The 18576-nt window shown below is 35.9% G+C and overlaps 1 protein-coding gene across 1 annotated transcript in view; it reads left to right on the top strand.

Moving 5' to 3' along the window:
* The window catches only part of Robo1 (roundabout guidance receptor 1), a 378600-nt gene that overhangs the window by 269878 nt on the left and 90146 nt on the right, over window positions 1-18576 (top strand). The window contains exon 6 of the mRNA XM_042676939.1: window positions 2317-2444. Within this exon, the coding sequence (XP_042532873.1) occupies window positions 2317-2444 (128 nt within the window). The remainder of the gene's footprint in view (window positions 1-2316; window positions 2445-18576) is intronic.

The raw sequence follows: 18576 nt of genomic DNA, 5'->3' as shown, positions 1-18576 counted from the left end.
CATATGTCCATCCTAAATTGAAGAGCATCTATAGAACCTTGTTTAGGGGCCAGGCTAGGTTACTAAAGATCATTAGAATGAGGAGGTTCCCATGTTTTCTCTGAGACTTTCATGTAAGAACCCTGAATTTATGACCCTGGCTTGTGCATTGTAAAATGGGTAAAAGTATTCCTTTAATAGATTTCTTTGTTGCTCAATCACAGTTAATGCTATTCTTGTATGGGACTACAACGTCAAGGCGATACCTTGAGCCAATTAAAAACTGGACTTTTTCTTTTTGTCAGCTATAATATCAGTGTGGAAAATTAGAAAAGTTTCTCGATCTTTCAAGCTCTTAAATTGGCTAGGAGCAGACTCAGGAATAAGGAAGCCTAAGGATAAAGGAAGGAAGCAGAATATACAGATATTGTCAATAGGCTGTCTGCACATGTGTATTAACTCATTCAGCAAAAGTGCATTTAGCAATCCTAAACCCTTCTAGATCTTAGGATGATAGCATTGGGCACAGGCAGCCCCAGCCCTCAAGAGGCTCACAAAAGAACACCTTTACTGACAGATACAGAATCACCTTAACATCTGGGCACATGAGTACAGATTTAGCAACCAATGGGGAACATTTAAGGAGAGAGATATCAAATTGATAAAAGAGAGTAAATATTCCAGGAAAATACCCATCACAACATTCACACAAATAAAGAAAAACATCATATATTAGCGGGGTGGACACATATAAGCAGGGTATCATAATTGTATGATTATGATAAGCAGAGCAATAATCGTATGTGTGGAAATAGTTTGGAGATCATATGGCTGATTGCTCAAGGGCTGCAGATAATAAAAATGAACTTAGAAATCATTGTGTGACAATGATAATCCGCATGGCTACTTTTCAGAAAAAATACCCTTGTTAATTCTATAGATATGACACTATTCTGGGAAAAGGCAAGTGGCCTGAACACCATTGTTAGAGTTGCACAGTTAAGAGACATAAAATTGTTTGCCCTGGAAGATGAGGTGAAGATAGCTACTGAATAGAGAGAAAATGTTGATGGTAATCTGACAGACTAAGTGACTTTGTTAAATAGAGGTCTGAATTCAGATAGAGAATTGTAGAAGAGGAATCTGAGTTGTGTTAGGAGATGAAAGGAACATTTCATCTAACCTATGCAATAGTAGATGCGTGTTGAATAGGTTGTCTAATTATTAGCCAGTTGGAAATACGAATGTGAAATGTAGATGAAACTGAGGTGCAATTTGTGTAGGCAGTCAAATTAGATATTATGGGAGCTAATATATCTCTGGGAAAGGTATATGAATTAGAACAGGTTTTCCTTATTTGAAATAACTAGTATATGTCTGAGACAAGCAGAAAAGGTCAGATAAGTTGATGTTAGGTGAAATGAACCCCAAGATGAGTATTCAATTGTTTTTGATTTCATGCAATTGTTTCTAACATATTTATAAGATGATCTTTTTGTTGCTTTGTATGTCCCTCCCCCATGGTATAACCCCTGTTTTCACTGTATTTGATGTTGGTATAATTTGGGGAGGGGAGGGGAAAAACAAATTGTTTAAACAGGGATATGAGTTGACCCATTGCAATAATGAGATGTACAAGACACTATGTCGAAAAACGAACTTTACAATTTAGGCGAGGTTGGGGGCCAGGGAGCAGGGAGGAGTGTAGTTGCTGAGATGGGAGGGAAGGGATGGGAGGGGAAAAACAAAGGAGGAGGCAACAATGCTTGATAAGAAATGTACACCTTACCTTGCTCATGTAATTGTAACCCCTCTGTACAGTATTTTCACAATAAAAAAACATATTAAAAAAATAAAAAAGAATAAATTCAAAACAACTTCAGGAGAGCTTGACAGTTGATGGAAGTGAAAAAGAAACAAGGCAAATGAAATCTAAATGCAAGAGGGTTCAGATTTCAACTCTTCTGCTAACCTCGCCGGACATCACATTTATTTCCTCATCTCCAAAATGGAGATAGTATACTTCTTAAATGTGCCATGAACATTTATAGATACAAAACTGTAAAAGTGTATCAAGTTTGTTACAAGAATTCAATAAATGATCAGTGTCATTTTAGTGTGAACACAGTACACCGAGGATATAAAAGTCAGCTCCTCCCGATAAAAGTTCCTGTAGGAAACGACATGCCAGTTCATACACAGAGAATAACTAAAGCTCTTTTTTTGCCAGGAAAGTTAGGAATGCCACATTGTTTTATATGTTTTAATTTCTTTTTCCTGGAGTAAAGAAGTCAAGAAGAAGTTCACTTGGCTAAGTGTTTTTTTTAATTCCATTAGATATGAAATCCGCGATGATCATACATTGAAAATTCGCAAGGTGATGGCTAGTGACATGGGATCATACACTTGTGTTGCAGAAAATATGGTTGGAAAAGCTGAAGCATCCGCTACCTTGACAGTTCAAGGTAAGCATTGGAGAGCCATTCAGTTCATCATGTGAAATAGATGTTGATATTTACAGCAAATGTTGTTTATTAGCTGATACTAATTGTAGGCTTTAAATAATGCTCTAAATATTTTATTTCTAACATACTTACAGGAATCATATTGCCTTGTTTCTCAACTATTCTAAGAAATGAAAGTCAAATTTCAGAATTATGGAGTTATTATCTTGATTAAGAGAGAATATGTTTTCATCTCTGTGTCTTTAAACGTGATGTCCTTCTTAACTTAAATGAGAGTGCTATGGAAGAAAAAAACAATTCAGCTCCTACACTTTCAAGGGTCTTTAAAACTTGTAACAGATAAATAGAAGGATTCTGTTCCCTTCTGGGTAATACCTGTGCAGAAACTAAGAACTCAATAATGCTTCACAGTGCACATAGTACCTGTAACAGAACATGCTCAGGGTTTGTTGGGGATGAATGTATTACTTTTATGCTTTTTTTGTATTTTGATAAATATTTTCTTTTTTGTGGGGGGGAGGTTCCGGTCGTGGGGCCTGAACTCTGGGCCTGGGCGCTGTCCTTCAGCTCTTCAGCTCAAGGCTAGCACTCTACCACTTGAGCCACAGTGCCACTTCCGGCTTTTTTCTTTTTTGCTTATGTCGTGCTGAGTAATCGAACCCAGGGCCTCATGCATGCAAGGCAAGCGCTCTACCACTGAGCCACCTTCTCAGCCCTAAATATTTTCTTATTTGCGGCTACTGTGGGCTAAAGTGGACATGTTGTTCTATAGATACAAATGTCTGGAAAGACAGAGCCCTGTTTATACTGATAGCTCACTGTCCATCACACCCATCCCATCCATAACCCAGGTATCCTATATCCTATCCTTCCATCCTATCCTTCCTCGGCTCTTTTCTCCAGGAAGTCATAATAATCATTTCTCACGATGGCTTTTCAGAGAGCTACCTTGTATTTGCCCCCTTTCTGGTGACAAATTGTTTATTGTGGAATTTGAGAGGCAATGACCTTTGAAAACATTTTATTGGCGGAAAAGAAATTTCCTATTTTGTCAAGTGCATATAGTACACAGGACTTCTTACTATAAACCACTTAGCTTGTTGCTGGGTCTAACATTAGCAACACTTGGTGCTGTCATCTTTTCTGAACACTGTCTCCTTCTAAGGCTATTAAGAAGAAAAAGGTGGCTTTTGAGAGAGTACTTGCACTGTGGGCTTTCTACAAAAGAGCCTTGTGGGCTTTTTGCATTGGGGGGGGGGGAAGAATAAAGAATATTTCCTGTCTCTAAAGCCATTATGTCCCACTTTGGGGTTTTTAGCTCAACCTCATAAAAAGAAGGGGGGGAGAAGATCAAGAACAAACACTGAATTTCTAAGGTCTCAACTACTCTTTAATCTAAGTTAGACCTGAACTCTAAGTAAGGCTAAAGCTGTTAGAACAGAAAACCTCTTTACATTTAGAGAGTGCATAAATTTCAGAGATGTCAAATCCAAGTTCAAAAGCTCTCCAGAGGGAGGGAGAGAAGGTGAGGTGAATACAAGACACGAAAAGGTGTATCTATCTCACCATAGTTGTGACAGAGAATTTCCTTGGGCATCACATTAGTCAATGAATTATATTTCAGTCTTTTGTTTTAAAGCCTTTTACCTTGGTATCCTGATGCTTTTAAAAATTATAGCTATTTTGTACTGTGTGAGGTAGGCATTCAAATCAAAATAGTTTCCTCTTGCAATTTTAAACTCAGTGCCAGAGCTAATTGACGCTTAAGTATTTCATGTGAAATTCGCTTTTCCCAAGTCTTCTTTAAGGGAAGTAGTTAACAAATGATTGATAAATCCAGAAACTAGTGAATCAGTGTGGGTATTCTCATTTCAAATGAATTTAGATTTTGTTTGTAAACTTGCAAGGAATTTATGTATTGTTTTAGTCAACATTAAAATAAAAGTATGCAATCATAACTTTTAAAATATCTTCAATATGTCCAAATAATTCAGTATATTTAAGAATGTAGAGTGATTCTTAACTGCAAAAGAAAACTAAGGGAGGAATAAAAGTTAAAAGGAAACCTGAGGAGTTAGGCTTTTTTCTTTTCTTGAGAACACTTGGAAAAGTATTAATCTCTTAATTAAAATAATTGAAGTATTAATGAAAGTTAAAAGAAATTTAGTAGATCTGGGCGCTGGTGGCTCATGCCTGGAATCGTAGCTACTCAGGAGGCTGAGATATGAGGATTGCCTTTCAAAGCCAGCCTGGGCAGGAAAGTCCATGAGACGCTTATCTCAGGTAAACCACTCAGAAAACGGGAAGTGGTGAAATGGCTTATGTGGTAGAGTTTTAGCCTTGAGCTAAAGAGCTGAGGGACAGCGTTCAGGCCCAGAGTTCAAGCCCCATGACCAACAAAAAAAAAAAAAAAGAAAAAGAAAAAAAAAAATTTAGCAGAATTGTTCTTAATGTCTGTGTTGTAGTTCATTTTAAGGGACATTTTTAAGAATCAGTATGTCCTGAAAACTGATCTTTCATTCAAACAAACTTTGTGTGAGTATTCAAAAACTGAAGTAAAGCAACAAAACTCCCGTTGCGCACTAAAATTATGAGGAAATTTTATCGTAAATGAGAGCAGAATGGCCATTTGATTTTGATTATAGTTATAATTAGTTTTGTCTTTAAAAGAACTGCAATTATGTGCTCATTTTAGCAGCACATACACTAAAAGAACTACAATTTGAGAATTTTTCTTTTCTACTTGGTTTTTGAAACACCAAATTGTTTTCTTTTTCTCTCCTCTCTTTTCTCCTCCTTTCTGTCTCTATTTCTTTATATCTATTTCTGCTTCTGTCTATGTTTCTCTCTGTTTCTGTTATTCTGTGTCTCTCTGTGTCTGTCTCTGTTTCTCTATATCTCTGTCTCTTTCTCTCTCTTTGTATTTCTGTTTCTTTCTGTGTCTCTCTGTCTCTGTATATCTCTGTCTCTCTTCCTGACTTTCTGTATCTTTCTCTGTCTCTCTCTTCTGCCTGCTTGTCTGTATGTATGTCTCTTCCTTTCTCTCTCCTCCCTTCCTCTCCCACTCCCTCCCTCTCTCTGTCCCTCTCCTTCCCTTGTTCCCTCTACTCACCCTCCCTCCCTCTCTCCCTCTTTTTTCCTCTCCCTCTCTCAGTCATTCCCTTCCTCACCCCCTCACCCCCATCTCCTGAATTGTCCTGGAGGTTCAACTCTAGATCTCCCTTTTGCTAGGCAAATGATGCTCCACCAAGCTAACACACTGAGGTCCTTGATATTCCAAATTCTGCATTTTTCTCAATACTAGCTATAAAAATATCCTTAGATATTCCTTTCTAGGGTCTAGAGCTTCCCTCCTCTCTTTCACAAGTCTCAATGTAATAGTGAGCATCTAGTAGGCACCCAATCTAATAAATATATTGTGAAAATTTGGAATTTAAACATTCACTCTTTATTACTGCTTTTTTTGGTACAAACAGCAGAGGACATTTAGAGAAAACTTCTAGTGTCTTATATCCTTAATGCCAACAGCCAGCTTGATTAGATCCAACATGAAAAATTGTTACTTGTGATTGATGATCTGTGTTCAAAAGGCAGCAGAGTTGTAACAATTTTACAATCTATGTCTATCACATAGTATCATGTGAAAAAACTTTATATACACAAAATAAGCTTTACTAAGAACACAAAACAATAAAGGAAACTCTAAGACTAAGCAGAATTTCTTAAGCTTATCTGAAGTTTCTTGTTAATATGCAGATTGTCCAGCCTAGATCCTGAGAATGAAATTCCACAGATCTAGGAGAGAGCAATAGAAATATGAACCTATGTTTCTTTTTACACAAAAGTTGAGAAGAATAAATTTATTAATGTATATTATAATTATTTGGGAATAGAAACTCAAAAGATCACATTTACATTCTATAATCTGTTATTGTTATGGAAAATGTTCAGCAGAGGTATTTGACCTTGATTCTGATTCCATTATTTAGAGTACTTCAGCCTGTTACTCTATAAACCAGGGCATTTCCTTATAGTTCATAGGCTATAAGTTATCCATGAGTAAATGGTCTCAAAATCTACATGATGGGCTTAGTCATTTGGAAACTTCATTAAAGTACTCTAAGAGGTACATGAAATAGGAGGTCACTCACTAAGTGAAGGTAGTCTATGCAGCCTGGGAATCTATACCACATACAAATTGGGTACCATGTTGGTTGGATTCCTTCTGTAGTAGTAAATCTTAAAGCTAAATCGCAACTTTGAAACATATAAAAGTATTGATTAGTAATTATAGACGATTTTCTTTTGAGAAGAGAGGCAAATTTTAATAAAATCTGATGATATTGAGTTTTAGACTAATATCTCCTTCTTTGCCTCTACAAATATTTTGTCCATAGAAAGAATATTTTCATTCCTTTAGTGGGCATATCAATTTTGAATGTGTCATTAAACTCATTTTCAGAATGTGACTCAAAATCTTTTCTAATGTGACATGTTGAAGAACAATTAATGTTACATGATTAGTATATGGGAAAATAGTCCTTTTTGGAATAATTAGAACATAAAAATGTTTCTGCTTAATTCTAATTTAACCAGAAAATACAGTTAAGTTGATAGCATACTCCATCGCTTTTGGGACTTACAGGAGATTCATTGTTTATATATTTAAGGTATTATGTGTTTTATTTATATTTCATGTGTGTCTACATCTCTACTTCCACTCGAATGTCTTACATCTGCGTTCCTCCACAAAATATTTCTTCATGACCATAAAATACAAATATAAAATCCAAATATCTTTTCAATACAATGTCTCCCACAACCATGTTATCTCAATGATATATTTGAGATTTAATGTTAAATTGCTGGCTCTAATTTGGTGGGAAAGAATTATTTTCTGATCTTGTGTTTTACGTTGCATAATAACCCCATAATTTACTGAAAAGATTTATTGTGTTATTTATAACAGCTTTAGAGGTAGCAACATACCAATAAAATATAAAATATAACCAGAAAAACAAAATAGAGGTACAGAGGCAGCTTGTTGAGTTTTATATGCTGTCATTGAAACTATTCACATTCTGCCTCCCCATTCTATTTGAGACAAGTTACATGTTTTTCTTTCTTATCTATACATATATGTATATGTATATTTATATTTTTATATATCCTAATCTAAACCCAATAGGTATTTGTTAGATGCTTGTCAACTAGGCCCTGAGGTCTCCTTGGAAGCAAATGAATATCTATCTATATAAGTGAGTTTGGTTTTCTTTCAGGACTAATACTTAGTTCATTTTAACAAAAGTGCTTTCTTTCTTTGGTTCAACATAGGCTTTTGGATAAGCATGGTATATTCTAAATACTTAAAAAGAAAAATGTTCCTGCTTACTATATTACCCATAACAAACCCTATGAACAAACTTATGAATAATTAGTTTACAATGTCTGTCATGTTGATGACTCTTAAATTGTTTTGTTTCTGAGGAGGGCTATCCCCAAAGAAAGATAGAAGATAAAGTCATAGACAATTTAAACTTTGATTTCTCCCATTTCCAATTTTTCCTTTAGCCTCAAAGACTTCTTACCACTCTTTGCCTTAGCTATCCCAGGGCAGACTAGAGAGCATTATTAATCTTTCCGCCCTCTTTGTTCCTTCACAGATAAAGCGGCTCTTATTACTGTCACAATTTTATTTCCAAAGTTAATCTGTGACTCTCTCACCAAAACGATCATGTTCCCATCACTGAGTCCCATCGCTCACAGGAAACGAATCTGAATACAGACTTCCACACACCAGCCATTTCCCAAGCAATCACCTTTTATCTCCCAGAACTGAGCCATTAGGAAAATCTAATCCCATTTTTGTTCATTTCTCTTACAATAGGAACTAAAAGACATTTAGTCCTCCTGTTTCCCTGGAGGTCTGCATGCTGTCACTCAGACACAGGAAGCTAAGCTTTGCAATCTGAGTTCGCACCCCACTACACCCCTCACCGGCCTTCCCACAGGAACCACTTTTTCTTTGATGCTCAAGAAATGGTTGTTTTCTGCCCTTTCTGAAGGTGCCAAACATTCCCAAACCTGGTGAAGCTCTCTTATCAGAGGAATGGAATTCTCTGAAATCTCAGCTCTTTTCTTATAAGTGCCTGTCCATTTTTCTGCCCTTGATCTGAAATCACTCCATTCTCACAACTCATCATCTGTTATTTTAACTCTAAAAAATGTGGTATAAATTATCCTACTACCTCTTCAAATTTATTGCTGACATATAATAGGAATGTTAAAATGAATCATCAAAAGGATGCACATTCTCTTCCATTCTGTAGCCTTGTTTGTCTTATGTTTCTCATAAGTATTTATGCCAACTCTTATCATGAAGCACCAAAGCATTTCCTCATTAGGCTTGACTAGCCAGAGACAGCTGCTGGAAGGCTGAGACTTAAAATGTGAGGTTAACATGAATGAGGGAGACACAATAGAAAGGGGGAAAAAAGCCCAAGCTGTCTTTTGGCTAAATTAATTGCTCTTAATGGGATGTTTCCTAGAGCTTCTTCCCTTGCTGCTAGTGAACTGTTTGCTTCCAACAAGAATCTTTTCTGAAGTGCCTCAGGTGCCACAGACTATGATTGACCCCTCTTAGTGTCCCAGTGATCTAAAAATGGAAGAGTAATTACAATTGTCAGTAAAACAAGAAGCAAATGTCAGAGGTTTATGTGAGTGTTTGTTTCCCTTATAAAAGCTGTATTAATCTATAAAATACAATTTTATGCAGTGAGAATAAAAACAGATTGAGCATCCAAAGTTGAATTTCTCTTATTATCCATTTCAGTTATCAAAGCAAAGTGCAGAGATACACCCAGAACAAAGTTTGAAGAGGTCATTCATTAGTTTTTTCTTTCCTAATATTCCATGTCTCACACACTGTCAGTTAGCATAAAACCAGACTTTCCTTAGCCTTTAAATATTTCTGTGTTCTTCCCACCTTTCCCTTCTCTTTCTGTTTCTCTTTCCCTTGCTCCAATTCAGGACTTCCTCCCCATCCCCTGCCCCTCTGTGAAATTGATCATCTCTAATTAGTTTCTTTGCTTTTATTGATCTTGGAGTATCCATGACCCAGGACAGATTAATTTACCCATAATACACATCTAGTTATACTGGTTCCTTCCTTAAAACTTTGCCATATTCCCATGTCTCCTATCCAAATTACATACTAGCTTTCTCTCTCTCTCTCTCTCTCTCTCTCTCTCTCTCTCTCTCTCTCTCTGTATATATATATATATATATATATTATATCTATCTATCTATCTATATATATATATATATATACTTTTTCTGGCATGAACCATTATGTAGACTTGTGTGACATTTGCCCCTTGGTATGAAATACTTCCTCTCCCCAACTGCCTCATTTCTACTTTTTAGGAATTCCTATCCTTAGAATCGGCTCAAGTAAGCATTCTCCAACATGATTCTCAGCTCTCTCTCACCATGGGTCTTGCATCTCCCATTCACATTTCTGTTGGATGCTATGACTCAACTTTTATCACATGTCAGTTTCTTTCCAGCTTGAGTGTCCTCACTGCACACATTGCTTCCTTTGCCTTTTTAGCCTTGTTGCTTTCTGTAGTATTTACATTACTGTTTATTCAGGGTACTCAATTGAGCATCATTAGATTATAGATGCAATATATGTTGGCTCAAATGATTAGGAGAGTGAGGAAATTCCACGTCTGGTATCTGAAAGCTAGAGAACCAGGGAAGCAGGAAGTATCATCCCCAGTCCAAGGCCAAAAGGCATGAGAATTTGTAATTCTCATGTCTGAGGGTAGGAGAAACAAATCTACCAGGTATAGGACAGAGAAATTTGTATTTCTTCTACATTTATCCTTTATAGACTCTCTGAATTTGGTGCCGTTTCCCACATTGATGTTGGCAAATGTTCTTTACTCAGTGGTCTATGTCAAATGCTAAGTAAACTCTTTTGGGAACATTGTCTAGACACACCTGGTGATCTAGGTAACCGTTAACCAAGGCAAGTTGACACATGAAATTAACCGTCGCAGCATTCTGGCACTCTTCCAACATTTTCATCGTAAATGAATTAAGTGCCAGGCGTTATCAGTGCAAGCCACCTAGAGTTTCAGTGATCTATCAGTTTAAACATGTAGATGTAAAGATAAAATAATTATCATTGCACTGATGGGATTGTAAACTAAGAATTACTAAAATAAAGGAACCAGTTGTCAATTAAGAAGTCTTGTGCTGGGCGCTGGTGGCTCACCCCTGTAATCCTAGCTACTCAGGAGGCTGAGATCTGAGGATCACGGTTCAAAGCCAGCCCAGGCAGAAAAGTCCCTGAGACTCTTATCTCCAAGAAACCACTAGAAAACCGAAGTGGCACTGTGGCTCAAGCAATAGAGTGCTGGCCTTGAACTGAAGAGCACAAGGACAGCGCCCAAGCCCAGAGTTCAAGCCCCATGACTGACAAAAAAATTAGAGAGAGAAGTGCTTGTGCAAAAGTGATTGTTGTTGTTATGCTTAATTTTTCTCATCTGCTTTGACCACAATATAACTATAATGCATCAGATTCCATTAATCTTTATTCTCTCTTCAGAGATCTTGGAACTGATTGGTATGGAGTTTGATCATTGACTTGTTAACTTCTTAATCTATCTTTGAAAATTGAAGTGTTCTAGGCAGCCATCTTTGTATTCCCACTGTCATTAGGAAGCAGTCATTAAGGCAGAATCAAATAACAGTCCTTTGGTACAAGCACTCTGGACCCGAGCACTAAGTATGCAAGTAATTGAATGCACAGATTCTGCAGTAAGAAATGGGAGCTGTGAAGATTCATGAGCTGACAAATACGATATGCATAGCATGTTCTGTCAATATTTAATTTATCATGGCAGATTGTGCCTTCCATGTGCAGAGTTAAAATTTCATCTACCTTTAGAGTCATTAGTAACCTATCAAGAGCTCTATGAAGATATTAAGGTATGATTCATGTGTGTAGCCCCTGAAATATTTTCTATAAACATACCATAAAGACATTTCAGTAGATAGAAAATAATGATTTTAGCCACAATAAGTAAGTGAAATATAATCCCAAAGAACTAATACCTTCAAATTAACAAATGACTATTTTGATTAAACAAATCAATATTTAACATGATTCCCCATTGATATTTTACATAATTTAGTATCCCTTTTGGTTTTGTTGTTCATCGCTGCTTCATTTTCTGGCAAAATGAATGATATTGAATTCTTTGGTCACTACACGATTATAATCCATACAGTAGAAAGATGGAAGGATTATATATAGAAATAGTCATTTGGTGATTCGTGTTTGTAATTCTTCGTCCAAGGGTGACAAAAAGTGGAATGACAGAAAACTTTGTGAGGCCCCTATCTCAAGAATAACCCGCAAAAACCATGTCTGGTGTCATATCATGCAGAGTGCCAGATGAATGGGCCAAGATGATCAATTGCAAAGCCTTCAGTTCAAACCCCAGTACTGCCGAAAAAAAAAGGCAAAGATATTAAATATGTAGTTATCTTTCTGTGTCTGCACATTTAAAAAGAAAATGTATACTGAACTTACACAGACTATTTTTCTTCTCATGACTTTCTAGCAATAATGTATAACAACTACTTACCTAGGTTTTTTGCATTATATTAGTTATCATGTGTAATCCAGAAATGAATGAAATTATAGGGGAAATCATGCCCTTCCTAGATGCCTATGCTACTCTACTTCCATAAAATAGTTGAAGTTCTTAGTGAATACTGAGGAGACAACTAAAATTTAGAAAGATGGTCTCTGACATGGATTCAATAAAGTTTAGTCCCTAAAATGGGATCAGAAGACACAATCTATTTTCTATTATGTGTGATAAGAGCATTGAAAATATCGATACATAATTTTACATAATATGGCATGCTATGTGTATGTAGTGCTAGGGCTGTAACTGAAGGTCTGGATACTGTCCCTGAGCTTTTATGCTCAAGGCTAGTGCTTTACCATTTGAGCCACTGCCCTACGTCTAGCATCTAGCATCTCCATGAGATTAGAGTCTCATGGCCTCTCCTACCTAAGTAAGCTTCAAACCATGATCCTCAGATCTCAGTCTTCTGAATAACTAGGTGCAAACCACTAGCATCCAAGGACAAGTGGCTCCTTACAAACAGATCACTAGATAATGATTTCATAACAAAAATTAAAATGTTGAGTCAATTTAGCTAGTTCAGTAAAAATAAAATGATAGAACTTACTCTACTCTTATTTACTTCGAGTATTAAGAGATAAACTTTTAAAGAGAACTTGAATTTAAAACAAGCTTTGGATGAAAAAGACTATTTTGTTAATCTGTAGTTTCCTTATAGAGTACAGTACTATGTTGGAGACTATATGAACACAGAAGGTCTTCATATGACTTTTTAGGAGTTTGTATGATATCTGTGTATTTTTTAAGTAATAAGAGGAAAAGACTAAGCCTGTCAGTTCTGAATCTCCTTTCTCTATTATAGACTTCATTTAAATCATTTGTTGGAACAGTTTCCTTAAATTGATGATGATGTCAGAAAAGCTGACAGTATAATAGTGTATTGTTTCTGACCATTAGCATGGTTATTTGAGTCAAAGCCAAAACTAATAGTGTCAAGGGGCCTTTTTGCAGGTTCAAGTTAGAGTCACTATAATCTAAGATCCTGGTTAAAAACTGTGACTTCACCAACATGTTGATGAACCAGACATTAGGAGATATACAGTCTTGCTATGTGTGATGTGTTAGCTGGACTGGGACAAGGTTTGGGGGATGCTTCTTCATGACTTATTGCAGCTATCCACAGAGGCCCAGGAAGGTGTATAGTGCTGAGGTAGCAAAGGCTTCAGAGGCTCAACTTGGTTTCTGTATATGGCTACTCTTAATGCTGAATTCAAGAGTCTGGTTGAAAATGTCATCCTTAGAGGATTTGGTATGCTTTGCTTGCTTGCTTGCTTGCTTGCTTTTTCTTTCTTTCTTTTCTTTCTTTCTGTCTTTCTCTTTTCTTCTCTTTCCTTCTTTCTTTCTCTTTATTTCTTTCCTTCCTTCCTTCCTTCCTTTCCTCCTCCTCCTCCTCCTCCTCCTCCTCCTCCTCCTCCTCCTCCTCCTCCTCCTCCTCCTCCTCCTCCTCCTCCTCCTCCTCCTCCTCCTCCTCTTCCTCCTCCTCCTCCTCATTCTCTTCCTCCTCCTCCTCCTTATTCTCCTCTGCATTCTTCTAATCTTTATTTTGTAGTTTAAATAATGATCTGATGGTTCAACTGAAGTGTAGCCAAGCTGTCAAGGAAGAAGTTTATAATTTTAAGAGAGAAACACCAGTAGCTCATACCTGTAATCCTAGCTACTCAGGAGGCTGAGATCTGAGCATCTTGGTTCACAGCCAGCTCAGGCTGGAAAAATCTGTGAGATTCTTATCTCTAAATAACCACCAGAAAACTGGAAATGGTGCTGTGGCTCAGGGACAGCACTTAGGCCCAGAGTTCAAGCCCCATGACCACCCCCCCCCCCCACACACACAAAGAAAAAAAAAAACAAGAAAGAAAGAAAACAAAAAAGAAGAAAAAAGAAATCTTCCCCAAAAGTCAATAAGTTATATAAACTTTCAAAGAATCAATATGGCTACCTGATATATTTTTTTTTTAATATTGTAAAGGTGATGAACAGTTACAAAAGCAAAGTAATGAGTACATTTCTTTCTAAATACTGTTACTCTCTGCCTCATTTTTCCTGCTTACCTTTCCCTACTGCACTTCCCCCAGTCATTTGCAACATAGTGTCAAGTGAATGTCATTGTTGTTAGTTCATCTGTTTTCCTGCTGTTTCTGTGATTCCCTTTCCCTTCCACTGATCAGGTAAGCTTATATACAAGACAAAGGGTACAGAAAACTAAAACAGAAAGAAATATAGAAATAACTACGCAGAAGCCATGCACCGGTGGCTCATGCCTATAATGCTAGCTACTCAGGAGGCTGAGATCTGAGGATCATGGTTGAAAGCCAGCCTGGGCAGGAAAGTCCATGAAACTCTTATCTCCAATAAACCACTAGAAAAAAAACTGGAAGTGGCGCTGTAGCTCAAGTGGTAGAGCGCTCATTTTGAGCTGAAGAGCTGAGGGATAGTGTCCAAGCCCAGAATTCAAGCCCCATGACCGACAAAAAAAAAAAAAAGAAAAAATAAAGAACTCCATAGTGAACTTAAAAAGAACTTCTTATATCCAATCCTTGGAGTTCATTTTGATATGCTTCATTATATATGGTCCTATGTACTTAGCCATAGGACTATTTTTATCCCCTGATAAAATTGTCATAGACATAGTCTACATATTACAAATGAAGGAAAGCATGCAACCTATATTTCTTTGGGCCTGGTTGCTTCACTTAATATATTTTTTCCAGGTCTTTCTATTTCCTTACAAATGGAGCAATGTCATACCTTTTTGTGGAAGCACAGAACTTTATAGTGTATATATAATCCATATCTAAACTATGGTAAATAATTTTGCAGTGAAGATGGTTGTGGTGGTAGCTTTAGTATTGCCTTGTTTGTGATCATTTGGGTAAATGCCCCAGAGTGGGATTGCTGGATCATAGGATAGCTATATATTTAATCTAATCTTTGATAAGGGAACCAAAAAAAAACCAAAAAACAAACAGGATGAAAGAAAAAAAAAAAGCCTCTTCAACAAATGGTGCTGGCAGAATTGGCTAAACACATGCAGAAAACTAAAGTTAGATCCTTATATATCACCCTGCACCAGAATCAATTCCAAGTAGACCATAAGACCTCAAGTAAAAGCATATACCCTGAACATATTACAGGAAAGAGTAGGAGAAAAACTAGGGCTCCTTAGTACAGGTTGAAATTTCCTTAGTAAAGATCCAGAAACAAAACAAATCAAAAAGGTTGGATACATGAAATTACATTAAACTGCAGAGCTTCTGCATGGCAAAGGATATAGCTAGGAAGATAAATGATTTGCTTTTGAGTGGTAGAAGTTAAAACTCCAATCAGTCATTTATTTATTTAAGAAGTGTATGGCTTATAAGAACAGCTTCTCATTGCCAACCCACCACCCCATCACCCTTTCAGTCTTCTGATCCGTGTTTTGTTGTTGTTGTTGTTGCTTCCTTGTTTCTTTGTGTGCATTTAAAAAATGTCCTTTGGTTTGATTGAGAGGAGAAGAATGTGGGCTATTTTTATTTGCTACTTTATTTAAAAAGGAAAACTGAAGAAAATGGCTTATTGTAGCTTGAAGAAATGACCACTTTATCCCTCATGGCAACACAAGAGGTGACATTCTTATAGATTTCTTTCATTCACAGCCACAAAAGGTTTGAGATATCCTTTCAATCATTTCAAATAATGAGATATAAATTTTAAATATTAATCAAAGAGAAAAGTACTTGTTAAGGAATTTGAAATGTCCCTAATGCAATGATAGCATGTGTGTCAGAAAAAAATACTTGAAGAAATTAGTAGCGGAGGCAGGTACAAGAAATAATTGATAATGCTGTGACAAGTAATTACACAGCACCATGATGGTAAAGAGCATATCATGGGCCTTTCATTATGCTTTCAGCCTGATTTGTGATTTATTTATCTACACAGCATTGGATAAGGTTTACTTGGAGCCCAGTAATATAAATATATAATGGAGCCACTGTCTTAAGCAACCAACATTTTCACATAAAGGTGTCATCTTTGAAATTTGTAATTGAGTTGTCCAGATCTATAAAATGTGAATAACTCATCCTGAGAAAGAAATTGAGAAAATAAATTACTTTTTTTCTGTAAGCATTGACAGATAACTCATTTTAAAATGTTAGAATGCTTAATAAAATCTTACAGTTTTAAGGCTTATGATTATTTTGTGAGATTATATATCATTTAATGTATAACTGAAACCTAAATTAATTCACATTGAGATATAATATTTTATGAGGCACTGTTGTGGCATAAATTGAGATTCTTCAATTCTTGACTGAGAGTGATCATAAAGAGATTTGTAGGATACCAAGACTACCTTTTTTTTTTTCCTATAAGGAATTTTGGATGAAAAAATACATAAAATAGTTCAAACTTTGACTTTAATGCATCCATTTATATTAATTTTTTAATTTTTAGTTGCTAATATCTGAAATATTTTGCTAGATATACACAGCATTAATATGCTGAGAAGTGTTTCTTGTAGATTTGATTAATCATTCTGCACATTCCTTTCATCTAATTAACATTAACAGAGGAGGTAAACTTAGCAATTATATAGCATTTGGTGGCCTTTGAGCTTTATTTCAGTAATTTAAAAACTATGATATAATCCTTATTTCCAGTTTTTAGATGAATTCCATTTAAATTGAAAAGGAACATGTTGAAATATTGTACCTAAAGTTAGCAAAGCTGATTAAAATACCATGAGCATTTTAATTGGTTTTAAAACTATTCTTCTCATGATTTGATAAGTAATATGCTCATATAAACACACCTTTATAAAGTACAAAAGTAAGTCTAAGAGAAAAATATATCTGAATAATTTCTTTTTAACAGATTTACAAAGGTAGGAAAATCCATAAATGGTTGTTACAATTAGGTTTAGGACATTTATTTTGTATGGTTGAAGTTATTAGGAAACAAGTTAGAGTATTGTCCAATTAAATCTGATAGATGGGCTATTTTACAACAATGCTTTCTAGAAGTTACCCCTCTGGTTGGCAGAGTGGTCATTTCAAAGAAAACTTTTTAGATTATTGGTAAAGAGATAACGTTGTTTCATGTTTTCTTCTTAAGCTTTTTACACTCAAAAGTATACATTATCACCAAATATAATTAGTATTTAGTTAAGGCTTGATTCACATTTCTTGGGAATAAGTGTTAAGTCGTAAGATTATATTATGAGTGAAAGCTTACAAATCATTTTCTTTGTCCCTGTTATACAAAGACACACCTTTATACTGAATAGCAGATTTTCTTCATATCTATTTGATTTCTTGTGTGTATGTATTGACATTTTCAGTGACTGTCTTACATGATTATATCTCATTTCTTTCTCCAGGTAGAATTGTCTGATTTTAGATTGTTACTATGAATAAAACTTAAAGTACTGGTTATTTTTTCCACTCCAACTTTTTCACATGCATGATATTCGCTTGTATATGAGTAGAATGTATCTATGATTACCTAATATAGTAATGCATACATTGTACACTCAGTTATTTCTTACTAAAAGACATATAATCTAAGTCATGAAAACAACAATATTACATTAATGTTTAACTTTGTTGACAGATAAACTCATTGCCCCTTAGTCCTACCTCCAGCCCTTTTGGCTTTAGTTTACTTCTTTTTTTAGATAGGGTCTCATGTTTTTGCCTGGGAGCTAACATTGAATTAAGATTCTCCTACATACATATCAGAGGAGATTGCTGTGTGGTTGCCTTTGAATCTGGATTACTTAGTGGATAAAGGGAAAGTAAAGACCTGTTTTGGAGAACAAAGGAAGGAGAATTTTTATTGTTAGCCTAAGATCTAAGATGTGTTGGGCTTTGTGCAAGGAATTGTACATAAATTAGGGTGGGAACATTGTATTGTCTGCTCAGTTTGAAATTAAATAAATAATCTGCATTAAGACTCCTCAAGTCTGACACCATTCACCCTTTCTCCCTTTGTTTTGAAGAGCTGTTTTGTGCCTGGTACAAGGTCTAGGCAACCCTGAGTTCTTGCCCACAAGAAGCCAGTAATTCCTCTTCTTCCCACCCCACTCTGCTTTAGTGCTGACAACTGAAATTATCTCCACAACTATTGTTCTACAGAATGTTGTGAAATATCTGAGTGGAGGCGAAAAGTTCATAGTATTTTACGTATCCATTAAACATATTCAGAGATGTTCCTTTTATTCTGTCTATTTTTATGTCTGTAAAGTTGAAAGGCATAATGACAGGCTTTTATGGTAGACTCAATCTTTCTCCCCAAAAAAGAAATTATACTAAGTATTAAAATACCTGAAGAGTTTTAATTGTTAGTGATATCATCATTCATGACTGTCTATGTAATTTCTCTGCCATACCAGTCACTGGGCTTCCTGACTTCACATT

This window comes from Dipodomys spectabilis, unplaced genomic scaffold (genome assembly GCF_019054845.1).
Source record: "Dipodomys spectabilis isolate Male_0828 unplaced genomic scaffold, ASM1905484v1 ptg000032l, whole genome shotgun sequence".
Classification (NCBI taxonomy): domain Eukaryota; kingdom Metazoa; phylum Chordata; class Mammalia; order Rodentia; family Heteromyidae; genus Dipodomys; species Dipodomys spectabilis.
This window is presented reverse-complemented; position numbering and strand designations above follow the sequence as displayed.